The sequence below is a fragment of the Lethenteron reissneri genome, chromosome 26, assembly GCF_015708825.2.
Source record: "Lethenteron reissneri isolate LAM-NWPU_2019-01 chromosome 26, ASM1570882v1, whole genome shotgun sequence".
NCBI classification, from domain to species: domain Eukaryota; kingdom Metazoa; phylum Chordata; class Hyperoartia; order Petromyzontiformes; family Petromyzontidae; genus Lethenteron; species Lethenteron reissneri.
Genome location: NC_083804.1, coordinates 14,403,367 through 14,416,888, shown reverse-complemented (window position 1 = coordinate 14,416,888; position 13,522 = coordinate 14,403,367). Strand labels below are relative to the sequence as shown.

The 13,522-nt window shown below is 52.8% G+C and overlaps 1 protein-coding gene across 1 annotated transcript in view; it reads left to right on the top strand.

Annotated features, from left to right (window-relative positions):
- LOC133347960 (serine/threonine-protein kinase LMTK1-like) overlaps positions 1 to 13,522 on the top strand; it is a 70,581-nt gene that overhangs the window by 29,077 nt on the left and 27,982 nt on the right. The window contains exons 4-5 of the mRNA XM_061560725.1: positions 2,968 to 3,053; positions 9,779 to 9,897. Of these exons, the coding sequence (XP_061416709.1) occupies positions 2,968 to 3,053; positions 9,779 to 9,897 (205 nt within the window). The remainder of the gene's footprint in view (positions 1 to 2,967; positions 3,054 to 9,778; positions 9,898 to 13,522) is intronic.

The window sequence follows — 13,522 nt, the reverse complement described above, 5'->3', positions numbered from 1 at the left end:
TAGTGTCTAAATAGTACTACTGTTTATATAGTACCAGTGTCTAAATAGTACTACGTACTGTATAATAGTACCACTGTTTATATAGTACTGTACCAGTGTCTAAATAGTACTACTGTGTAATAGTACCACTTTATATAATACCAGTGTCTAAATAGTACTACTGTGTATATAGTACTAGTGTCTAAATAGTACCGCTGTGTAATAGTACCACTTTATATAGTACCAGTGTCTAAATAGTACTACTGTGTATATAGTACTAGTGTCTAAATAGTATCGCTGTGTAATAGTACCACTTTATATACTACCAGTGTCTAAATAGTACTACTGTGTATATAGTACTAGTGTCTAAATAGTACCGCTGTGTAATAGTACCACTTTATATAATACCAGTGTCTAAATAGTACTACTGTGTATATAGTACTAGTGTCTAAATAGTACCGCTGTGTAATAGTACCACTGTTTATATAGTACCAGTGTCTAAATAGTACTACTGTGTATATAGTACTAGTGTCTAAATAGTACTCCAGTGTAATAGTACCAGTGTCTAAATAGTACTACAGTGTTTATAGTACCGCTGTGTAAATAGTACTTCTGTGTATATAGTACTACAGTGTATATAGTACTGTGTAATAGTACTGTACAGTGTAATAGTACTGTACAGTGTAATAGTACTGTACAGTGTAATAGTGCATCTGTACAGTGTAATAGTACTGTACAGTGTAATAGTACGCCTGTACAGTGTAATAGTACTGTACAGTGTAATAGTACTGTACAGTGTAACAGTGCTGTACAGTGTAATAGTACTACTGTACAGTGTAATAGTACTACAGTGTAATAGTACTACTGTACAGTGTAATAGTACTACTGTACAGTGTAATAGTACTAGAGTGTAATAGTACTACTGTACAGTGTAATAGTACTGTGGTGGAGTAGAGTCTCGAGGGGGTGTGTGCGAGGATTCGGATTCATTGGAGAGGCAGGCGACTCGCCGCGTCAGACCAGGGCGCTCCGCTCTAAACAGCAGCAGCAGTAGCAGCTGTTGTTGTTGTTGGGTTGGTGGGTGGGTGAGTGGGTGGGTGGGTGAGTAGGTGGGTGAGTGAGTGGGTGGGTGGGTGGGTGAGTGGGTGGGTGGGTGGGTGAGTGGGTGGGTGGGTGGGTGGGTGAGTGGGTGGGTGGGTGGGTGAGTGGGTGGGTGGGTGGGTGAGTGGGTGGGTGGGTGGGTGAGTGGGTGGGTGGCTGAGTGGGTGGGTGGGTGAGTGGGTTGGTGGGTGGGTGAGTGAGTGCATTCAGGATTTTATTTGATTCTTTCTTAACCAGGTAAGAACTCAAGAGACCAGGATAGGAGCCTCATTTTCAAGAGTCAGCGAATGGGTGGGTGGGTGAGTGAGTGAGTGGGTGAGTGAGTGGGTGGGTCAGTGGGTGGGTAGGTGAGTGGGTGGCTGGGTGGGTGGGTGAGTGGGTGGGTGGGTGGGTGAGTGAGTGAGTTGGTGGGTGGGTGGGTGAGTGGGTGGGTGGGTGGGTCAGTGGGTGGGTGGGTGGGTCAGTGGGTGGGTGGGTGGGTCAGTGGGTGGGTCAGTGGGTGGGTGGGTGAGTGAGTGGGTGGGTGGTTGAGTGAGTGAGTTGAGTGGGTTGGTGGGTGGGTGAGTGAGTGGGTGAGTTCGAAATTGTGCCAATAGCTGTAACTGACTGCATTTGGATATCTGTACTGCGGTGGCTGTACTCTGTCGTATAGGGCTTGCCGTGTCTTCTTAGCTGCATCTGCAAGCCGAGATAGCGCAACTGGGAAAATAATCATATATATCGTTGGGATAGCTGTACGTGGGGTAACTGTGTCGGCATAGCTGCAGTTGTGTATCTGGGATAACTGCAGCTAGAACAGCTGTTCCTGGTAAGCTGTACCAGCATGCATGTGCTCTGTATCGGCTGTAGCGGTCTCAACTCTATATTATTTTACTGTGGAACGTCTCCACTGAGCTATCCAGCTCGTTTGTCAGAAGCGACCTGGCTGTCGCAAATGTTAAGTCGACCAAGTGGCTTGTCATCATCACAATCATCATCACGTGGGGAGTGGCTTATCATCATCATCATCATCATCACGTGGGGAGTGACTTGTCATCATCATCATCATCATCACGTGGGGAGTGGCTTGTCACAATCATCATCATCATCATCACGTGGGGAGTGGCTTGTCACAATCATCATCATCATCATCATCACGTGGGGAGTGACTTATCATCATCACAATCATCATCACGTGGGAAGTGGCTTATCATCATCACAATCATCATCACGTGGGGAGTGACTTGTCATCATCATCATCACGTGGGGAGTGGCTTATCATCACAATCATCATCACGTGGGGAGTGACTTGTCATCATCATCACAATCATCATCACGTGGGGAGTGGCTTGTCACAATCATCATCACGTGGGAAGTGGCTTGTCACAATCATCATCACGTGGGAAGTGGCTTATCATCATCATCATCACGTGGGGAGTGGCTTGTCATCATCATCATCACGTGGGGAGTGGCTTATCATCATCATCATCACGTGGGAAGTGGCTTGTCACAATCATCATCACGTGGGAAGTGGCTTATCATCATCATCATCATCACGTGGGGAGTGGCTTGTCACAATCATCATCACGTGGGCAGTGGCTTGTCATAATCATCATCATCATCACGTGGCACATTTATCGCAGCAGCAGCAGCCAAATCCTCTTAAACGCCGTGACATTGATGCTAAATTCGGAGGGGAACAAACGGAGGACCCGGAGGAAAAACAAAATAAAATCCCCCCACGCCACCACGGATCGGGGGACACTCAAACTGCAAACACCCAGCAGGCGCCGGGGGTGAGCGGTGATATCTGGTGAGAGCGGCGCTCTCTGGGGATAGCTGTGTCCCCGCGTGGCTGTGTCTCACCGCCGCCGCTGCTGCTGCTGTCTCCGTGCTGTCTGGCAACAGATGCGCTGAAGAAAGCCGGCGGAGGTGTGGAGATCCGACGCAGCCTCAGCTACATCCACGAGATCGGCCGCGGGTGGTTCGGCAAGGTGGGACGGACTGCAGCGCTCCGCAGTACACAGCAGCACTCAGCAGTACACAGCAGCACTCAGCAGTACATGGCAGTACACAGCAGCACTCAGCAGTACATGGCAGTACACAGCAGTACATGGCAGTACACAGCAGCACTCCGCAGTACATGGCAGTACACAGCAGCACTCCGCAGTACATGGCAGTACACAGCAGCACTCAGCAGTACATGGCAGTACACAGCAGTACATGGCAGTACACAGCAGTACATGGCAGTACACAGCAGCACTCAGCAGTACATGGCAGTACACAGCAGTACATGGCAGTACACAGCAGTACATGGCAGTACACAGCAGTACATGGCAGTACACAGCAGCACTCAGCAGTACACAGCAGCACTCAGCAGTACATGGCAGTACACACTACATGGCAATACACAGCAGTACATGGCAGTACACACCACATGGCAATACACAGCAGTACATGGCAGTACACACTACATGGCAGTACACAGCAGCACTCAGCAGTACATGGCAGTACACACTACATGGCAGTACACACTACATGGCAATACACAGCAGTACATGGCAGTACACACTACATGGCAATACACAGCAGTACATGGCAGTACACACTACATGGCAGTACACAGCAGCACTCAGCAGTACATGGCAGTACACACTACATGGCAGTACACAGTGCAAGGCAGTACACAGCGGTACACAGTACACAGCAGTACACCGCACTCAGCAGTACACAGTACATGGCAGCACACAGCAGTACGCAGAACGCAGCAGTACACAGCAGTACACAGCGAGCTCGCATAATACAGCAGCACGCAAGACGCACACAGCAGTGCACAATACACATGTGTACTGCTGTAGCAGTACTCAGCAAGCACATCACGTAGCGGTTCAGAAGCACAATGCACAGAACACAGCAGTACACAGGTGGTGATTGCAGTGGGTGATGATAGGTGGTGGTGGTGGTGGTGATGTTGGGTGTGGTGACGGTGCACAATGCTGGGTGATGTTGGTGAGTGATGATGGTGGTGAGCGTTGTTGGGTGTGGTCCGAAGCTTAATTTACGTTGGAATGCGACAACCCAACCACCGCCACCGCCACATAGAGGAACTGCTGATGAGCATGTGGTGAGCGATGATGCAAGGCTGGGCGTACCGATCTTGTGGCTCAAGCTTTCATTGCGAAGAGGGAAATGACCGAGTTATGAGCCACGCCTTATGTATTATGCACACACACATGCACATGCGCATCACAAGGGCACGAGTTGTATTCCCGGTTGGGTGTTCGACTGATTCTATCGTTGTCATCGTCATCTATCTCTCGGCGATGAAATTAGTAGCTCCACTTTTGCTGGGACATCAACAGTGGTCGTCCTACAGAGGGACTTGTCCCGGCCATAGGAATGTGGAACTGCCAGCGCCGACCCAGGGATTGCAATGCAATGGAGATGATTGCCACCCCAGAATGTTTGGCTTCTGATTTTTGAAGCGTGTACAGGAATGTTGTGTGTGTTGTGCGTGTGTTGTGCGTGTTGTGCGTGTGTTGTGCGTGTGTTGTGCGTGTGTTGTGCGTGTTGTGTGCGTTGTGCGCGTTGTGCGTGTGTTGTGCGTGTGTTGTGTGTGTTGTGCGTGTTGTGCGCGTTGTGCGCGTGTTGTGCGTGTGTTGTGCGTGCGTGTTGTGTGTGTTGTGCGTGTTGTGCGTGTTGTGCGTGTGTTTTGCATGTGTGTTGTGCGTGTGTTACGTGTGTTGTGCGTGTTGTGTGTGTTGTGCGTGTGTTGTGCGTGTTGTGCGTGTGTTGTGCGTGCGTGTTGTGTGTGTGTTGTGCGTGTGTTGTGCGTGTGTTGTGTGTGTGTTGTGTGTGTTGTGAGTGCTTGTTGTGTGTGTTGTGCGTGTGTGTTTTGCATGTGTGTTGTGCTGTGTGTGGGTTGTGCGTGTGTGTTTTGCATGTGTGTTGTGCTGTGTGTGGGTGGTGCGTGTGTGTTTTGCGTGTGTGTTGTGTGTGTGTTGTGAGTGTTGTGTGTGTGTTTTGCATGTGTGTTGTGCGTGCGTGTTGTGTGTGTTGTGTGTGCGTGTTGTGTGTGTGTTTTGCATGTGTGTTGTGCTGTGTGTGGGTTGTGCGTGTGTGTTTTGCGTGTGTGTTTTGTGTGTGTGTTGTGTGTGTTGTGTGTGTGTTGTGTGTGTGTTTTGCATGTGTGTTGTGTGCGTTGTGTATATAATGTAACTCTATACGTACATGCTGCATGTGTGTATTCAGCGACATAAACCGCTTCTCACAACGCTTTCCCAAAATGTCTCCCAACTTTGCTTTCTATTGACCATTAAAGTAAAACTCATTCCAAAAAGCCTGTACTCAGCTCAGAAGGGGTCCTGCCTTAGGATTCCATTTGTCGAATTCAGTTCGCGGAGTTTGTGTAATGATGACGAGTCCATCAAACCGATGTGTCTCATTTGCGTTTAAAAATATATTTTTTGTTCCAAGTGAAAAATCCCCCCCTCCCTCACCATCGACCGCGTCACCCCGCGCGTCTCTGCTGGGGCAGAGAATTCTAGCGGATCTCCGCACGGCGACTGGCTACATCCGAGCCGGACGTGTCCTTTAACCGCCCTATAACCGCACGTTTCCGGCGTCGTGTGCACGGGAAGCGTGGAGAAGCGATGGGAAGCAAGGGGAAGCTTGGGGGGGGCGGGGGGGGAAGCGTGGAGCCCAGGGACTGCGAAGTCTGTAAACATTCTCTGCCCAGCTCAGCCGTCCAAACTAAACTGAAATTTTTTTTAACAACCAGGTAAGGCGCACTGAGTTACAGCTCTTTTTCAGAAGCGACCTGCCCGCAAATGACAGCTCAACGGTGTGGATTATCACGTGGAAATTTATAGCAGGCAAGTATTCTTAAACGCATGTTGAGTCTGAATGTGGAGGGAAAAACCGAAGGACCCGGAGAAAAATCCACGTGACCACGGGGAGAGAGGCACGCAAACTCCAAATATACAGCAGCAGGCGTCAGGGTCGGGATCGAACCCACGACTTCCTGTGTACCAGGCGAGGTTGTTAACATCTCCTAGCCACCGTGGCGCCCCAATGCCCACGATTTGTATATTTTGCCCTCTGACCTCCCTCCCATGGTCCATCCGACCTCTGCTGTCTGACCTCCGTATTCTGACCTTCTCGGCTGTGCTCTCCAATCTCAGCTTTTTTGTCCCTGACTTTCAAACTCCTGCCCTCTCGGCTTTCAGCCACCGCGCTGTGCCCTTTGATCTCCACTCTTCTGCGCGCGCCGTGGTGCTGACGGGAGTCACACCTTGACCTCGTAGAGAAATCCAAATCGCCAATGAGCGGGAGAGAGAGCATCTGAAAATGCACAGGCTTACATTATTCGGCGTCATATTTTTGGCTGCTGTAAATGTCCACGTGATGATAAGCCACTTTGTTGAGCTTTCATTTGTGGTCGCTTCTGAAAAAAAGAGCTGTATAGCTGAAGTGGGCCTTACCTGGTAAAAAAAAATTGTTTAGTTGAACAGTGTAATTGTTTTTACAAACGCAATCCATATTTTATTATTTTATGCTATTTCACCGACGCTACACGCGTGTAAATAAAGCCTCTCCGCGGATATATTTGGACACTCGTTGGAAAGTCAAAAAATGTGCGATGGCGAGCCAGATAAGCGGAGCTCATCACCCGTCTGTGCCCTCGCCCGCCCGCTCCGCGGTTTCCAAACTGAGCAACACTGTACCCTCCGTGACCGCATCAAACTCGGATAACGCTCCAAGCTAAAAAAGTGTACAAATAAAACCCCAAAAAACAACAACTGCCAGTGGAAAGTTAAGTCGCAATTGGCAGACGTGAATGTGCGTGCGTGCGTGCGCACAGCCGCGTTTGTCACTCCACTGCTGGATGAGCGCCTCCCCGTGGCGAGGGGGCGGTGGGGGCGGGGGTGGGGGTGGGGGGGTGTTCTTTGACCATACTTCACGCTGGTCAGTGCGGGTTGTTGGTGAAGGGTAATCAAAGACATGGGTGGGTGGGTGGGGGCGTAGAAGTGCAGGATAGCAAATTCACATTGCAGCACTTGCCCACTGCTTGTTCTGAGCGCCCGCCCACCCAGGCGCTATCCAGGTGCTATCCAGGCTCGACCCCTGCGTAGTTCGCTGGCTCGACCGCGACGCGGTGGCCAGCGACATAAAACGGCGCCGTCCGCCAAAAAAGCTTGCGGGACTCTTCCCACACCTCCGCCCCACCCCTCCCGGGCTCCGTGGGGCCGACGGCTCTGACGCTTTCGTGCCGTCGGGTTCCCGAGTTGCGGTTTATCTCGGGGGGGGGAGGGGGGCGTTGGAGGGTTGCAGGGTGCGGCGCGTTCGCAAGGAGTTTGCGGCGGCATTGAGAAACGGCACGTGCTAATCGTCGCCAAGGATCGTGGAAAATTCGTGGCTTCATTCTGTCCTCGAAAACCCACCTCTACCCCCACCCCAAAAAAGAAAGGCAAGGTCGGGCTCAAGTCAACGGATGTCCGCTACTTAGTAGGAATTTATATTAAAAAAATTTAACAAAAGGTTACGAGCGGAAAATGTGGAAAGCAAAATGCATTCGGTCGCAATGAATGACGCGTGTTCCCCGACGTCCTCGGATTCGGTGACGGTTGGTGGCGGCACGTTCGGTGACTCGCGCTTAGCGAACGACGACGCTGTGTCGTGGTCTCCGTGGCGTCCTCTCGTCCGGCGGCCAGCGGACTCGAGTGCTTCCGTTGACTCCCGCGTGTCAAACGGAGCGCGCCAGACGGATTTGCGGTGTTTCGCGAACTGGGCGATCCGCGATTTTGGCCGTCCGCGAATCTCGCATCTGGAACTCTACACGACTACTGCGTCGAGAGAGAGAGAGGGGAAGTGATGAGATAAAGTGATGACATGTGATGATGCGTATTTCATATTTGAACGTACATTTAATTTACTTGATGTTTATTACGACAATTTTTTCGTGTTATGATCATTGTAATGTATTTTCGTAGCTTATTTATTTAATGTAAATCATTACAAAGCTAGGTTTTAGTAGGCCAACATCATCTTCCGCGTAATGTGCTGGTCACGAGCAATCTCCGCGGATAATGAGGAAACGCCGTACAGTGCATCTGGCAACGCAACGCAGTGTCCCGGATCTCAAAAAGCACAGGACATTCCGTGTCTGGTCAATTGAGAGCCGGTAGCCTGAACCCCGTGTCGCAATCACGAGCAGTCGATTCCTCAACGGTTTGCCTCCCTTGCTCCCCCAACTGAAAGGAATCGACAGGGAGAAGTTGGAACTGCCAAGTCGTGGCGGCGACCTCGCTAGTTCGTCGCACAATTCACCACCGCACACCACACCACACCCCCCACCACACCCACGCCACACCCCCCCCACCACACCACACACACCACCCACACCACACCACACCCCCCACCACACCACACCCCCACCACACCCCCCACCACACCACACCCCCACCACACCATCCCCCACCACACCACCCCCCACCACACCACCCCCCACCACACCACACACCCCCCACACCACACCAAACCCACTCCACACCCCCACCACACCCCCCCCCCCACACCACACCCCCCACCACACCACCCCCCACCACATCACACCCCCCCCCACACCACACCAAACCCACACTACACCCCCCCCCACACCACACCCCCACCACACCACACCACACTCCCACCACACCCCCACCACACCACACCACACCCCCACCACACCCCCACCACACCACCCCCCACCACACCACACCCCCCACCACACCACACCCCCCACCACACCACACCCCCACTACGCCACCCCCCACCACACCACCCCCCACCACACCACCCCCCACCACACCACCCCCCACCACACCACACCCCCACCACACCCCCCACCACACCACACCCCCACCACACCACACCCCCACCACACCACACCCCCACCACACCACACCACTCCCCCACGCAGCGTATCCACAAATTGTCACAATTCGGGGGTTCCCGATTCGACTCGAGAATGCTTTCACCGCCCCTGGTGCGTGTTTACGGTTTGTCTGACCCCGTTCGCTCCATCAGCTGATGTGAAACGCGGGCTACGTAGTGCAGTGTGTATGTTGAACTTCTTTCGCGCCGTACGTAGCCAACCGTGCTACGCGGAGGTGCGGGTGGAAGGGCATTCAAGCCAAACACGAAAAAGTAGTTCTAAACAGCGTTTTCTATTTAGTAGAGCGGTGTCGTTTATAGTCGTAGTGTAGTGTATAGTGAAGTGTCTTGTAGTGTTTAATGTAGCATAGTGCGCAGTGTATAGCGCAGTGTGTGTAGTGTATAGTGTAGTGTATAGTACAGTATGTATGTTGAACTTCTTTCGCGCCGTACGTAGCTAAACACGAAAAGCAGTTCTTACGAAATTAGATTTCAATCTAGATTTAGATTGTGTCGTGAGCGTGAAGATTGATCTTGATCCGAATCGACGCGTCGCGACACACCGCATGGTGACCCGTCGCTGCTACTGCTGGTACTGCACATACTGCTGCTGATGTTGCCACTTCTGCTGACACTACTGCCGCTACTGCTGCTGATACTACTAATGCTGCTTCTCCTGCTGATACTTCTGCCGCCACTGCTGCCACTACCGCTGCTGCTGCTGCTGTGGTGTTCTCGCTCCTGCCGTCGCCGCTGCTGACCCTGCTACTGTGGTCCCACCCATCCACCCGGCGCCCTGCTGCAGGTGCTGCTGGGAGAGATCTTCGCCGGCTTCAGCCCGTCCCGCGTCGTCGTCAAGGAGCTGCGGTCGGGCGCCCCCCCCGATGAGCAGCGCAGGTTCCTCGAGGAGGCGCAGCCGTACAGGTAGCCCGCCACACCCCCACCCTGCCCCACCCCCACCACCCCACCACCACCCTGCCCCACCGCCTCACCATGACCCTGCCCCACCACCTCACCACGACCCTGCCCCACCACCTCACCACCACCCTGCCCCACCGCCCCACCACAACCCTGCCCCACCGCCCCACCACCACCCTGCCCCACCACCCCACCACCACCCTGCCCCACCCCCACCACGACCCTGCCCCACCACCTCACCACGACCCTGCCCCACCACGACCCTGCCCCACCACCCCACCACGACCCTGCCCCACCACGACCCAGCCCCACCACGACCCTGCCCCACCGCCCCACCACGACCCTGCCCCACCACCGCACCACGACCCTGCCCCACCACGACCCTGCCCCACCACCCCACCACGACCCTGCCCCACCACCCCACCACGACCCTGCCCCACCACGACCCTGCCCCACCACCCCACCACGACCCTGCCCCACCCCCACCACGACCCTGCCCCACCGCCCCACCACGACCCTGCCCCACCACCCCACCACGACCCTGCTCCACCACGACCCTGCCCCACCACCCCACCACGACCCTGCCCCACCCCCACCACGACCCTGCCCACCACCCCACCACGACCCTGCCCCACCACCCCACCACGACCCTGCCCCACCACGACCCTGCCCCACCACCCCACCACGACCCTGCCCCACCACGACCCTGCCCCACCACCCCACCACGACCCTGCCCCACCACGACCCTGCCCCACCACCCCACCACGACGCTGCCGTGCTCCGTCAAGATCCTAACCCACCGTCGGCTCCGCCTCTTGGTCGATTCAGTTGACAAAGTTAAAATTGTTTGACCAAAACAAAAACCGTGTAATTAACCACACGTCTCTTTTTGTGCGGTCTGTTAACTCGGCGGCTGCCCCCTATGTGCCATGGATAGACCCTGACACGTGATGATGTGGATGATGATCCCAGCAGTGGATAGACCCTGACACGTGATGATGTGGATGATGATCCCAGTAGTGGATAGACCCTGACACGTGATGATGTGGATGATGAACCCAGCAGTGGATAGACCCTGGCACGTGATGATGTGGATGATGATCCCAGCAGTGGATAGACCCTGGCACGTGATGATGTGAATGATGATCCCAGCAGTGGATAGACCCTGGCACGTGATGATGTGGATGATGAGCCCAGCAGTGGATAGACCCTGGCACGTGATGATGTGGATGATGATCCCAGCAGTGGATAGACCCTGGCACGTGATGATGTGAATGATGATCCCAGCTGGATAGACCCTGACACGTGATGATGTGGATGATGAGCCCAGCAGTGGATAGACCCTGACACGTGATGATGTGGATGATGAGCCCAGCAGTGGATAGACCCTGGCACGTGATGATGTGGATGATGAGCCAGCAGTGGATAGACCCTGACACGTGATGATGTGGATGATGAGCCCAGCAGTGGATAGACCCTGGCACGTGATGATGTGGATGATGATCCCAGCAGTGGATAGACCCTGGCACATGATCATGTGGATGATGAGCCCAGCAGTGGATAGACCCTGGCACTTGATGATGTGGATGATGATCTCAGCAGTGGATAGACCCTGACACATGATGATGTGGATGATGATCTCAGCAGTGGATAGACCCTGGCACATGATGATCACAGCAGTGTCAAGGTTCTCCGTGTGGCATGGCTGATAGGAGATCCCACGCTGCGTCTATCGCTGCAGTCTGCATGCGGACGCTGTGCTGCAGGAAATGTGAGGAAGGCGAACTTCTTTCGCACCATACGTAGCCCCCCCCCCTTTCCCCCTTCCCCCACCCACCGTGCTAATCGGAAATTCTTCCAGTCAGATTGCCACGGCAGAACTGTTGCCAAGTGACGACGCAAGTACTCGGCACCGGTCTCAAATGCGAGAGTCGGCGTCACAGCCTTCCCTTGCCCCGGCGCACCAAACGTCGGGTCTTCCTCGTAACCGACCGTAGCGTCCCCCACGTACTCCGTCCGGACCGCGCTGTCAGGATCACCTCCGCCACACTGTGGCCGTGAACGCTGCTTATGTCCGAGCCCGTTAGATGAGTGTCCCAAGTACCTTTTATTTATCGCTCGTCCTGTTTGCGGTCAGCTCTGGTGCGGGTTTCCTGTGTAATGGGTTCCGGAGACACTTGTAGAGGTAACTTCTTTATTACAATACAACACTCCAACAGTCCTGATACTCTGTTACAGCCTAGCGACACAGCCTAGATACACAGCCTAGGTACACAGCCTAGGTACACAGCCTAGGTACACAGCCTAGATACACTACTCTGGCTACGCTCTGGGGTCCTCCGGCTACAACTACCCTAGGGGAGGCTACCTGACCCGATCCTAAGTACTGTTTATTTATCGCTTGTCCTGTTTGCGGTCAGCTCTGGTGTGGGTTTCCTGTATATAATTTGTTGTTTTTGCTCTTGTTACTTTGCTTGTTCCCACCCTGCGGTGTCCGGTAAGTGCTGCTACTACCGACGGCCTTTGACTGTGGCCTATGAGTCTCTGTGTAACGCTACGGATCTCTATGTAGCTATGTACTCACATACTCGTTGGTTCTTTCGGTAAAGTCACGTAGGTAGAAACATAAAATACATTTATTATTTTTTGTTTTTATTTTTCTACCCACGTGAATTTACCGAAGGAACCAAAAAGTATGGATTCCTTCAGTCGTGAAAGCTTCAAATCAAGCGATGTGCTTCTCGATGCAACTCGATGGCTGCATGTAACTCTACGGATCTCTGCGTAACTCTGTGCAACTGCAACGGTCGTGGGCTGCGGTCATCATTGTAACAGAGCCACTTATCGCAATGGGGCCTTGCTAGCTGAGTCTATGGCTCTGTATGTAACTCTATGAGTCTGTATGTCACTCTGAGTCTGTATGTAGCTCTATGAGTCTGTATGTCACTCTGAGTCTGTATGTAGCTCTATGAGTCTGTATGTCACTCTGAGTCTTTATGTCACTCTATGGCTCTCTATGTAGCTCTATGAGTCTTTATGTCTCTGAGTCTTTATGTCACTCTATGGCTCTCTATGTAGCTCTATGAGTCTGTATGTCACTCTATGGCTCTCTATGTAGCTCTATGAGTCTGTATGTCACTCTGAGTCTTTATGTCACTCTATGGCTCTCTATGTAGCTCTGAGTCTGTATGTCACTCTGAGTCTTTATGTCACTCTATGGCTCTGTATGTAGCTCTATGAGTCTGTATGTCACTCTAAGTCTTTATGTCACTCTATGGCTCTCTATGTAGCTCTATGAGTCTTTATGTCACTCTGAGTCTTTATGTCACTCTATGGCTCTGTATGTAAGGCCACATTGAACTGCTTGGCTCAATGTGGCTTTGGCAGCTGAAATAACAAAGCCTGAGTCTGAGCCTCTCCCTGCTCAAGCGAGCAGCACTCACCTCCACTGTCAGCCCTGAGCCACAGCAGTGGAAATTCCACATTCCCATGACAGGGCCGGGTCCCCTCCACACACTTATATATAATATAGATATTAAAGTAACAGCCGACCGTGGGATCTGCTGGCTCGGTGAACAAAGCGCGTAACGCGAATCAAATTCAAACGTCACACGTTTTTAGCGCGACGGTC